At 33.2% G+C, this 12627-nt stretch overlaps 1 protein-coding gene across 3 annotated transcripts; it reads left to right on the plus strand.

Moving 5' to 3' along the window:
- The first annotated feature begins 3362 nt into the window (after window positions 1-3362).
- On the plus strand, window positions 3363-11546 carry LOC114193506 (PH, RCC1 and FYVE domains-containing protein 1-like). 3 transcript variants are annotated; one of them, XM_028083333.2, is made up of 11 exons: window positions 3363-3455; window positions 3579-3903; window positions 4041-4092; window positions 4971-5057; window positions 5813-5902; window positions 6369-6449; window positions 6591-6785; window positions 6876-9008; window positions 9726-9872; window positions 10267-10655; window positions 10985-11546. In XM_028083333.2, the coding sequence occupies exons 2-11, from the start codon at window positions 3890-3892 to the stop codon at window positions 11115-11117; spliced, it is 3321 nt and encodes a 1106-aa protein (XP_027939134.1). In that variant the 5' UTR covers window positions 3363-3455; window positions 3579-3889; the 3' UTR covers window positions 11118-11546. The 3 variants fall into 3 exon arrangements, with proteins under 3 accessions (XP_027939134.1, XP_085521700.1, XP_027939135.1); XM_085665574.1 differs by having other exon boundaries at window positions 3409-3903; XM_028083334.2 differs by lacking the exons at window positions 3363-3455; window positions 3579-3903 and having other exon boundaries at window positions 4040-4092; window positions 6295-6449.
- Window positions 11547-12627: the final 1081 nt, after the last annotated feature.

Raw genomic sequence — 12627 nt, forward strand, 5'->3', positions numbered from 1 at the left:
ACTTAATTGTTTAAATAATAAAAAAAAATATTAGAGCACTGTCACGATAAGGATGAAAAATATTCAAATACAACAACCTTAAAATTTTCAAATATTTAAAATTCATAAATTTTAGTAAGTTTGGTTTGTCACACCAAAAGTGAGACATGAAAATTGGAATTGATAGTTGCATCTCTGATAGCTCTACTTGTTAGACGATGATGTTTCAATGTTTCAAGTGTTAATGTGTTACTGATTCATTGTACATGCATTTTCTTCACACATTTTTTCAGAGAAAGAAAAAATAAATAAATTCCGGAACATGGTAAAGGAAGGATGAACACAAATAATAATTTACGGTGATAACTTTTCAGTACATATAATTATAGAGTATTTATGCATTTTACAATTTTCAAACTTAAACAAATAATTAGTATTTTCAATTGTATCAAAAATTTTAAATCTTAAGTTAAATTTAAATTAAATGGAAATTCAATTAAAATGTATTATTAATTTGTATAATAATTATTTTAAAAATCGTGTGTATGGTAATTTTTAATTAATTGAAAATGTACAATTTTTTTAATTATTAGTATCCCAAAATCAAACTCTTTTTTTTTTCAATTTTAAAATATTAAATATACAATAATACTAATAATAACAACAATAATTTTGAAAATAAAAATATATTTTTCTATTTTTAAATTATTATTTGAATTTATCATTATATTCAACCTTGATTTTAATAGGTTTAGTTGTACTTTGTTTTTATTTTCCATGATTATTATGTGATGTTGTCTTGATTGTCCATGTTTTAATCAAGTATTTTTCATTTATTTTCATCTTATAGTTTTGAATATATTTATTCTAAAAGGATAATTTGTTTTTAGAAATTAAGGAGAACGTTTTTAGAAATTATTTGTTTTTTTATTTTTTTACGTTAAGCTGCGAACTTCACACAATGAGTATATTTATTTATAAATTCCTCATTCAACATTGCTGCTACTATATTTAATACTTTTTTTTATTCTTTTATTATGATATTTGTATTTTTTTTCTAATATCATTGGTTGTTTTCATTTTTAATTTAAAATTTAAATCTTAAGTAAGTGAGGTTTAAATCTAACGAGGGTATAATGTGTTATCTTTCACCACATTACGTGTTATTGTATAAATAAACAAATCATAATTCTTATTATATATAAAAATATGTTCCATATTTATTTGTTGTAAAACCATTTAAAATCATCAGTGTTCTCAATAATAAATTGGATCATATTCACGATCAAATATTACAAAGATATTTAATTATGTATCTTATAATATTAAAATTAAAATAGTTAATTATAATCAATATCTTTTAAAATATTTGTATTAAATATGTTTAGTCAATACTACTAATTAATTCATCATAAACAACATTAGAATTTATATGGACTCTTTATGTTGATTCTTTGCATTTATTATATATATTTTAATACAATATATATTTTTATTTTGATAAATTGATTTGTATGGGTAATAAATTAATATATCTCTTTTTTTTAAATTATTTATATCTAATACGACGACAATATGTCATGAAACCCTTTATCAGAAGAATATTATTTATTTATCGATATATTTACATATGGATTTTACTCAAATAAGTAATAAATTGTAAGATATTATAAAATAAAATATGAGTAATTTACAAGAAATTCATTAATTTTAATAAATTGTGACTTAAGTAATCTATTTTATGTGAAGAGATACTCCGCTTAAAATAATTATTTCAAACTTTTGAGTTCTATTTCAAGCTTCAAAGTGATCTTACTTAAGTAACGTTTTGGACAAAAAAAATTGAATTAGTCATGACAATTAATGAGGAAAATCCTTTATATTTATTTATTTTCAGGAGTGTTTTCTTTTGGTATATATTTAAATGTTATATTGTTGTGTAGTACATCATAATACTATTCATATAAATATAATCATGAACTTTGACATTTCAATTAAACTATCATTTAAAAGTTAATTAATCATAAAATATTAAGTAAGATAATTTGTATTGAGTATAACTTAAATATTTAATCATAAAATATAAAAAAAAGTATTTGTTAATAGTTTATTATAACTTAGATGGTATAAATGAGACTATTGTGGTGATGAAGAATTAATAGAAAATCTTTTCATAAATTAGTCTATTAAAAGATACATAAATTACATCAATATATGCACTCAATAATTTGATAACAAAGTATATATTAGAATATATTTATATAAAATTTTAATTTTACATGTTTAAAGTTGATATAACTTTATTAAGTTGTTGAATTTTACAGAAGATTATATGAACTTTAGTGCATTTGATAACAATGAACATGAATTAAATATTTTGTTCAAATTAACTATATTCATAACTTTATTATTATTATTATCTTAGATTATTTTATGTGTTTTGAAACATACCTTAGCACAAAATATGACAATTTGACCAATCTATTATCCATGCTTTGAAAATATATATTTTCAACTTGTATTCGTACACACATGTTTTTATTTGCATCGTGGTATAAACTTTGGTTAGGAGTACATGCGCATATAATTCTAGTAGGTTGGCCATTATTTTTGACATGACAATTCTAGTAGGTTGGTTACAATTTTACTCATTAATAGAAACAACAATTAATACAGTAAAATATCGTAAATTGTCATATAATATCTTATTTATTTATTTTTTTACTAACAATTAAATTATATTAACATGTAATTTATTTGATTTCTCAGTTTTTTTTCTTCATAAATTTGATGTTTTTTTTATTCTTTTATTTACTACTATTATTGATAACACGCGTCATAAAAATAAATAAATTCTTTTATGATAAATAAAAAAAATTATTGTGATCTCATGTTAATCATTAAATATAAACACAGACACTAAATAAAAATACAGTATTACAGTGAGTGTTATGTTATCCAAATACATAATAAAAGAATAATATTATTATTACAAGATTAATCATATTCCACCCAAACAGGACAAAGTCATTCCGGCATTTTCGGCACTGCAATTATATTCACATGTATTGTATTAAAATCACCTTTTCTAAGCTACCTTTTTATTTATTTAATTATTTAAAATTATCTTTTTAAGTACTCATGCACACAATATTGACTCAACCAGGACCATATATATATTTCTTAAAATATTAATTAATGATTCAAAATTATTTTCGGTTTCTATTTTAGTTTATATTCTTGACATGGAAATGAACCAAACAAATTATTATTAATTTTTAAAGCATTTCCCGAAAAGAAAAAGCGTAGCGTAATGGCAAAGTCGTAAATTATGGCTAAATTTAGGGTGATTTTTAATCCCTTTAACTTTTTTAGTTTTTTCAATTTTTAAAAAAATGAATGTAGCTTGCTTCAGTTTTGAGCTCTCTCTCTCTCTCTCACACACACACACACTCACTCATTCCTCAGCCATAGACGTACACTGTGTTTCTTTTTCTATGCTTTTTATAATTCTCCTTCGCTTTCTCTCTCTAAAACCTCAGGTTCTCTCTCTAGCTCCCTCTCACTTCTCTCTCTCTCATCTGCAACTGATTTTGCAGATCATACTTCCCTAGATTCTCCCATTCCGTTTACGCGCACTTCCTTGCCGCGAGCTCGCCGACCTCACCGTCACCGGAATCCGCCGAGAGTCGCCGTAGTTCCTCGATCGGCGTCTTCCGGTGCAACCTAGTGCCTTGCCCCGGTGCAATCGCCGCGTCAGAGAACGCTAGAGTGGGTCCTGCGCCGCACGCAGCTGCGGAGCAAAGCTTCAATTGAGTGAGTGCGAGATGGAGCTGTAATTATGGTGGATTCGCGTCCTGGAGGAGGCTCGGAGCTGTTGGAGCGAGGGTTTTAGTGTGTGAATTGATGAATGGAAGGGTTCGGGTACGAGAACTGGTGAATGTAAAAGATTAGTGTTTGGATTTGAGGAGAAAGTGAAAGTTTCTAATTAGTGCTGTTTGTGTTTTTTTTTTCTTTTGCGTTTTTTGGTTTTGTTTTTGCGTGATTTCGCGGACTGGCAGAATGGCTTCGGATCTTAGCAGAACCGGCCCTGTGGAAAGAGACATTGAGCAGGTATATAATATGTTTTTTTTTTGTCCATTTCCTTGGAAACTTTTCTCTGTAACGTTGTGCTTTGAATTTTATTTTGGAGTACTGTTTGCTTTTAGATTTTGTTAATCTGTGCTGTGCGTGCGTTGTACAGTGGTGGCAATGTTCTTATTTTCTGTTTGTGGTGGCATTGGAACTTTAGGGTGAGGGAGGGAATAGATAATTAGCTTCATTTCGCTAGGAACTTAGAATTACGGCTAATGTTGATGAATGTCTATGGTTCGCTTGGTTGACTGCCAGCTAGGACTGTATCATCAGGTCAAGCTAGTTTATAATTGGTAGTGAAAAATCTTGGTGGTTTTGATCTGTTACTTTGAGTTTGCTTCTTTTAATTCAAATTTGAGAGTAACGAGTGTGTCGTGTTCAAAGATTTGATTACTTATTTTTGCGGGCTAAATAATTATATATTTGACTATGTGATTATTAGATTAGTTATTTCTTGAATTTGTTTCACTAATATTACTATTTATGGGGCTTTCCAATTGATCATTGTTAACTTTTATGGATTATTTGGGTGTTTGTTACCATGTTCTGCCATAGGAAGACAAGGTAAATGCTGTTTTATATGGCTCTAAAATATGATGTTTGACTATTATATTGACTAAATGACAAAAGAGTTGGATGTGCTCTTTTATACGGCCTCGTTGTAGTAAATTTTGCGATAGCATTCAGTCAGTCGTTGCTCTTTATGTTGAGTTTTGGACTTTAGCTGGCTGCTCTTGGTGCTTTTCAGTAATGATTTCCATGTGCTATGCTTAGTGATTTCTCTATGTTATAAGTCTTCTTGTATCTTCAGATATTCTATAACGCTGGCTGAAATCCTTTATTGATCTGATTGGCAGGCCATTACTGCTTTAAAGAAAGGGGCTTGCTTGCTCAAGTATGGAAGAAGGGGAAAACCCAAGTTTTGTCCCTTTCGTCTTTCCAATGTGAGTTTGTACTCTTATTTTGTAAATTAAAACGAATCCTTGTTAAAGTGTGTCAACAATTCTTTTCTTCAAAGAATTGTATTTGGCATATATAAAATCCTTGGTCTTCTACCTTTTATTTTGTATTTATTTATTGTTAAATAGTGGTGAAAATATTTATTCGAAGTGATTGTAGGGGACCTTGAAACAGACTAGACAGTGAAAATTAAGAGATCCGAATACTTCATGGACTACTAGAAAAATTACAAATATTAAAGAAAGATCAATCAACTGCTCACATTAATTAGTTTAGCTTAAGATTAGGTTTCTCAGCGGGTTTGCAGTAATGTTACGAAGTTTTGATAAAGTCACAACGATTATGGCATTGAGCTTAACATGCATTTATTAGTGTATAGTGGGATACAACTTCTGTTCCACACGAAATTAATTTTATTTGCTTATGACATCATTGTGCCAATATTTGACTTCAAAAAATTGGAGGGTGACCTTCAAAAACATGCCAAATCTTGTTAAAGCAAGCACTCTAATCCACATGTCTAGAGTTTGAACGTAAGCATCCATGGTACCTTATTGACCACCATGCCATATCAAACTCTTGTGCCATTTACGGAATCACTTTCATGCCATTTCATGGTTTGAAAGTATGTACGACTTTGTTATTCCCATAATCTTGTTTGTGGTTTACTTATGTTATTTTTTTAGATGTTTTCCAGTAACCAAAAGTTAAAATTTGATTCCTCTATTTTTTTTTTCAGGATGAATCTGTTTTGATATGGTTCTCAGGGAAAGAAGAGAAACACCTCAAACTGAGTCATGTCTCTAGAATTATATCTGGACAACGCACAGTAAGTTTTTAAGTTGAAATGAAAATCATTACATCGTTTTGCTTCTTTAGATTTAGCCAACAGTGCCTTACCATGTTGAGATAGCCAGTTATAAGATAGTTCTGTTCAATTTGATGTTTGTATGACTAATACAGTTTATGTCACCTATATCTATATGCACTTGTGATGTGAGTGTGACCACCAAGATTTCTAAATATGATCTATTTCATTATCCATCTACAGTAAAAGGTTTTGTTTCTTTAGTGTCATGAATAGTTTACAATATACTTGTTTGTGGTAACTATTAGATTGTGTTTTGCTTTAAGGAACATGATGTTTGCTGTTTCAGTGTCCTATTCTAATAAGTTGGCATTTAAATCCAAAGACATTACTCATGCCTTTTTAACTTTCAGCATCTACCGTGAATTCTTTTCAAGTGATAAGGTTCTCTGTTATGATTGATAAAAGATGGCCCTACTCTTTTCAGCCTATCTTTCAAAGATATCCACGACCTGAGAAAGAATACCAGTCATTCTCTCTTATCTACAATGATAGGTCACTGGACTTGGTACGAATTTCTTCATTCTTCTCCCTTTGGATTTTTTTTCTGCAGTAGTCCTGTTGTTTTACTTGTACAGATGTTATTGATTTTGTGAACAGTATCAATAAGTTTTTTTAGCAGTCTGATGGTTTGATCATTTTCTACTAGATATGCAAGGATAAAGATGAAGCTGAAGTCTGGTTCAGTGGTTTGAAAGCATTGATTTCCCGTAGCCATCACCGGAAGTGGAGAACAGAGTCAAGAAGTGAAGGTATTCCGTCTGAGGCTAATAGTCCTCGAACCTACACAAGAAGAAGTTCTCCGTTAAATTCTCCCTTTGGCAGTAATGAAAGCCTGAAAAAGGTATTAACATATCGTCTCTCTCCTATTTTTTCACCCTCTCAATGGCAGTTGAAAATGTTTATTAAGAGAATATTTGTTTGTTCTATTCAGGATAGTGGGGATCACCTACGCCTTCATAGCCCATATGAGAGTCCCCCTAAGAATGGTTTGGATAAAGCATTGGATGTGGTTTTGTATGCTGTCCCTCAAAAGGCTTTCTATCCTCCAGATTCTGCCAGTGCTTCAGTACATTCTGTGTCGTCTGGAGGATCAGACAGCATGCATGGTCACATGAAGACAATGGGTATGGATGCTTTTAGAGTTAGTCTATCAAGTGCCGTTAGCACCTCTAGCCAAGGTTCTGGTCATGATGATGGTGATGCTCTAGGGGATGTTTTTATTTGGGGGGAAGGCACAGGTGATGGTGTTCTGGGTGGTGGGAATCAACGAGTTGGGAGTTGTTTGGGTGTGAAAATGGATTCTCTATTTCCGAAAGCCTTGGAATCTGCAGTAGTTCTTGATGTGCAGAATATTGCTTGCGGTGGACGACATGCGGCCCTAGTGACCAAACAAGGTGAAATTTTCTCTTGGGGAGAGGAATCAGGTGGCAGACTTGGGCATGGTGTTGACTCTGATGTTCTCCATCCAAAGCTTATAGATGCTCTAAGTAATACAAATATTGAACTTGTAGCTTGTGGGGAATATCACACATGTGCTGTGACGCTTTCTGGTGATCTTTATACGTGGGGTAATGGTGCATACAATTATGGCCTTCTGGGACATGGAAATCAAGTGAGCCACTGGGTACCAAAGAGAGTAAATGGCCCCTTGGAAGGCATACATGTTTCATATATTTCTTGTGGACCATGGCACACTGCTGTTGTGACATCTGCTGGTCAATTATTTACTTTTGGTGATGGAACATTTGGTGCTTTGGGTCATGGAGACCGAAAAAGTGTTTCATTACCAAGGGAAGTAGAATCCCTCAAGGGTCTTCGTACTGTGCGGGCTGCGTGTGGTGTTTGGCATACAGCTGCAGTCGTGGAAGTCATGGTTGGAAATTCAAGTTCTAGCAACTGCTCTTCAGGGAAGCTGTTTACTTGGGGTGATGGAGACAAAGGGCGACTTGGGCATGGTAGTAAGGAAGAAAAACTTGTTCCTACCTGTGTTGCCCTCATTGAACACAATTTTTGTCAGGTCGCTTGTGGACATAGTCTTACTGTTGCACTTACCACCTCTGGCCATGTCTATACAATGGGCAGTCCTGTCTATGGCCAATTAGGCAATCCTCAGGCTGATGGGAAGCTACCAATACGTGTTGAAGGGAAATTGTCAAAAAGTTTTGTGGAGGAGATAGCTTGTGGTGCGTATCACGTTGCAGTTTTAACTTCAAGGACTGAAGTTTACACCTGGGGAAAGGGTGCAAATGGCCGTTTAGGCCATGGGGATACAGATGATAGAAATTCCCCGACATTAGTTGAAGCTCTGAAGGACAAAGATGTCAAAAGTATTGCTTGTGGAACTAATTTCACTGCAGCTATATGTCTGCATAAGTGGGTTTCTGGTGTTGACCAGTCTATGTGTTCGGGCTGTCGTATGCCATTTAATTTCAAAAGAAAACGCCACAATTGTTATAATTGTGGACTTGTTTTTTGCCATTCATGTAGCAGTAAGAAGTCTCTTAAGGCTTCGATGGCACCAAACCCCAACAAACCGTATCGTGTGTGTGATAATTGTTTTAATAAACTTAGGAAAACAGTAGAAACTGATTCTTCGTCTCATTCTTCTGTGAGCAGAAGAGGAAGTGTCAATCATGGGTCGCTGGAGTTAATCGATAAGGATGATAAATTAGATTCTAGATCTCGAAATCAACTTGCAAGGTTTTCTTCAATTGAATCCTTCAAACAAGTGGAAAGCAGATCTTCAAAGAAAAACAAGAAATTGGAATTCAACAGCAGCCGTGTCTCACCTGTTCCAAATGGGGGTTCACAATGGGGAGCATTGAATATTTCTAAATCTTTTAATCCTGTTTTTGGATCATCAAAGAAATTTTTCTCTGCTTCTGTTCCTGGATCTAGAATTGTTTCCCGAGCAACATCCCCGATATCTAGACGACCTAGTCCACCTCGCTCAACCACACCGACCCCAACCCTAGGAGGTCTTACATCACCAAAGATAGTTGTGGATGATGCTAAGAGGACTAATGATAGCCTCAGTCAGGAGGTTATTAAATTAAGATCACAGGTACCTTGCTTTATGCACTCACTGTCAATATTCACTTAAATTTAATAGAATTGTGATAAAATGGATTTAAATGGCTCTGTATCTGTATTACAACTGGTCATTTGTTTTGATGCTAATTTTTGTGAATTTGTCTGATGAAATGAGCTAAACATGTGTGATAATGAAGACAAGAATGAAGTTATATGCTATTGTGATATTATAGTATTATGCCTGGACGCATGTAGAAAGATGCATATTCATTGCAAATCAGTGAGTTACTTGCTGTATTTAATTATAATAATCTAGAAATGAATTGCAATTTGAAATCTAGGAGATCATAAGATTTCCGTGTGTGCTAGATATGAAGCATTTCCATGTAAGTTTTAATGTATTATTCCAATGCAGAACATGTAGCAATTCACAGCTGAAAGTAGTCAGGGTTTGTGATACTTCTATCTAACAGAAAGGTTAACAGTCAGTAGATATTTTTCTTTTCTTTCCCATTTTGTGTTTTGGAGGATTCAATGAATCAATTATAGAGTTTCTTATCACCTATCTAGTATTATTCTTTCATAAGTGGTTGACTGTTTGATATAGAGGATACCTGATCTCTCTTAACATACTTTGGTTGTCTTCAACTGATTCTTTCTACATTCCTTTCTCCCCTTTACTTTTCTAAACTTCCAATGTTTAAATCACTTGGTTCTGTTTGTGCCTAATGATTTTTTTCCTTTGTAGGTGGAAAACCTGACTCGGAAGGCCCAACTCCAAGAAGTTGAACTGGAAAGAACAACTAAACAGCTAAAAGATGCAATAGCAATTGCTGGGGAAGAAACTGCCAAATGCAAAGCAGCAAAGGAAGTAATAAAGTCACTCACTGCTCAGGTTGAAACTTTAACTCTTGAATTATAAATTAGACTGTTACCGTGAAAAACTTACTCATGAAGATAGCGAAAAAAGAATCTTTACGTTTAATGGGTGGAAGCCTTTTATTTTTCTTTATGAAACAAATCAGCGGTTATGTCCAGGATTTTTTTTATTAGCCAAAGCAATATATTCGAGATTGTCTGAATTAACTATAACTGACCCTAAAATAAAATTGTAAAGCCATGACATGTGACATTTACAGAGTTACAGTCAATCCTTAATCAATTTTATGCCCAGACATAGCGAATTTTTTAAAATCTTTAAGCTTGTATAGCTCTGTTCTAGTTTTGCACTGGATGTATCATAGCAAGGCTAATTGATCCAATATTTATTTGTTTGTTGTCCTGAGCAGTTGAAGGACATGGCTGAGAGGCTACCTGTAGGACCTGCTAGGAATGTGAAATCACCGTCTCTTGCTTCTTCTTTTGGTTCTAATCCTTGTTCCAATGATGTTAACTATGCTTCCATTGACCGATTAAATATTCAAGCATTAAGTCCAGAGGCAGATTTAACTGCATCAAACAACCAGATTCTTTCAAATGGATCAGGCACTGCTAGCAACCGAAGTGCAGGTCACAATAAACAGAGCCAGTCTGATTCAACAAATAGAAATGGGAGCAGAACAAAAGACTGTGAATCCCGTAGTGAAAGTGAATGGGTCGAGCAAGATGAACCTGGTGTTTATATTACGCTCACCTCCCTTCCAGGAGGTAAAATAGAGCTTAAGAGAGTTCGCTTCAGGTATGCAGTGTTTTGTAGACATTGTTTTTCCGCCATTTTACGTTTTACATAACATCAAGTGCGAAATTTGTTAATATTAAATATGATATACTTTTATAAAAGAAAAAGTAGGATATAATATACATGGTAATTTATAAAAGAAAAAGCCTTGACGAGCATTATTCATATGTCAGTGACACTTCCATTCTAATGGTAATTTAGTTACATATTCCTGTGTTTCATGTTTTGATCAATTACATATTTTCTCTGATTTACTCAGATAACTGTACATCATTTCATGATTAGCAATTTTAAAAGCTGATTTTTATCCTTTACATTGGTGAATGTAGTCGGAAGAGGTTCAGTGAGAAGCAAGCAGAGCAATGGTGGGCTGAGAATCGTGCAAGAGTATATGAACAGTACGATGTGCTGATGATTGACAAGTCTTCTGTGGGAGTTGGGGGTGAGGAGCTGGCTCATTGACACGAAAACCTGTAAATGAGATGTTTTTCATGATTTTGGTTGGGATTAGAGCAAGACCACACTGATCAATTTCATTTGGCTTCCATCTTCTAATATAAAACGACGAGGGAAGCTGGGGTTTGGCATAGTAGGAGAGAGAATAGGGATTGATTGTGATTTGTAATTCCTCTTCGTTTTCTTCTTCTTCATCTTTTCCTCTTTGATTTCACTTTTTCCATTTTTTCCCTATATGTACCTTGTGTGGGGGTTGAGGGTGAGAAATGTAAATTCTTAGTAGGTTGCAGGCTCTGCTTGAAAGGAGCTGCAGTGTAAATTTCATAAGCGAATGCATTTGCAAATTTTTCTTCTACAGGGATATAAATTCCTTAAGCCATGGGAACAACGCCACTAATTACCTAAATATATTTACATGGCCATGCCATTTCCCTACTTTTTTTATCCTCCTCTTGCAGTTATTCCAAGTCGGACACACTTGCACCTCTTTTTTATTCATCAATTTTTAATCATGTGTGTGTATTATCAGCTCCCATCAGAAGCCAAATTCTGTATTTATAAATTTAATTGTCAATTTCTCTCGATGAATATAAGAATTTAAATAGTCCAGGCTTTTGCAGACATGTAATCAACAGTACAAATTTGTCTATATTTTTAATTTCACATGACATGTCACACTAAAGAAGCGCAATGGAGCGTTCTTTAATTTTTTAGTATATAGAAGTTCGGGGAATTGATCTATTTAATAAGAATTTATTTCACTTCAGAAGAATTGTTTATGAAATATGTCCAGTAACTTGATTCCTCTCTCCATCACTCAGTGTATATAATAGTAAATTTTCTGTAAAATATTTGGTAAGTAATCATTGATACGAAATATCTTGGTCAATGTGTAAGCTTGTTATTCATTGATGTAAACAAACGATTTGTTGTTCTTCATTTTCAATCTACATTCTTATTGTATAAATGAGGCTCAGAATAGTGAGACAGAAGAAATATTCTAGGCACAGGGTAATGGGTTGGCCAAGTACAACAGATAATAACACCAAACTTTTCCATAGGAAAACATGTCAGAAATCAAAGGAAGATAATTATGTTGTGCAATATGATCTTAAACCAAGCCACAGTGTGTATACAGCAAATAGGCTAAAGAAGTCCCCTCTTTCTAAGGTGAAAGAGACACTAAGTGCTTTCGTTCATAACAGTCTTATTGCAGATGTTTCCATTACAGAGAAAAAAAATAAAATAAGGGTCTCTTTTTCTATATGGATTCGTTTAATAATAAGATGTTTAATTATGGTCTCTTTTTCTATATTTCAGAACTGTCAACTGTGTAAAGAGTTTACTCCACATACAGGATCATGTCAGGGTCAAATTCTCCCTCCTTGCTTCCTTTTCTTGTGTGCAGCAGAAGCACTTTCTGAGTTGATCTCACTGCCCATATCACCAAATAGTTTACACAGCCTAAAGTTTTGTACCAATGCACTTTGTATTACACAGCATAAAAGTTCGAAAG

The sequence above is a fragment of the Vigna unguiculata genome, chromosome 8 (genome assembly GCF_037176805.1).
Source record: "Vigna unguiculata cultivar grain cowpea cultivar isolate G323 ecotype 2 chromosome 8, ASM3717680v1, whole genome shotgun sequence".
Taxonomy (NCBI): domain Eukaryota; kingdom Viridiplantae; phylum Streptophyta; class Magnoliopsida; order Fabales; family Fabaceae; genus Vigna; species Vigna unguiculata.

Bases quoted from the DNA above. Each gene is read 5' to 3' on its own strand.
- LOC114193506 (XM_028083333.2), top strand. The intron at 4,093-4,970 runs GTATATAATATG...TCTGATTGGCAG, and splicing joins TGGAAAGAGACATTGAGCAG to GCCATTACTGCTTTAAAGAA. The intron at 6,450-6,590 runs GTACGAATTTCT...ATTTTCTACTAG, and splicing joins ATGATAGGTCACTGGACTTG to ATATGCAAGGATAAAGATGA.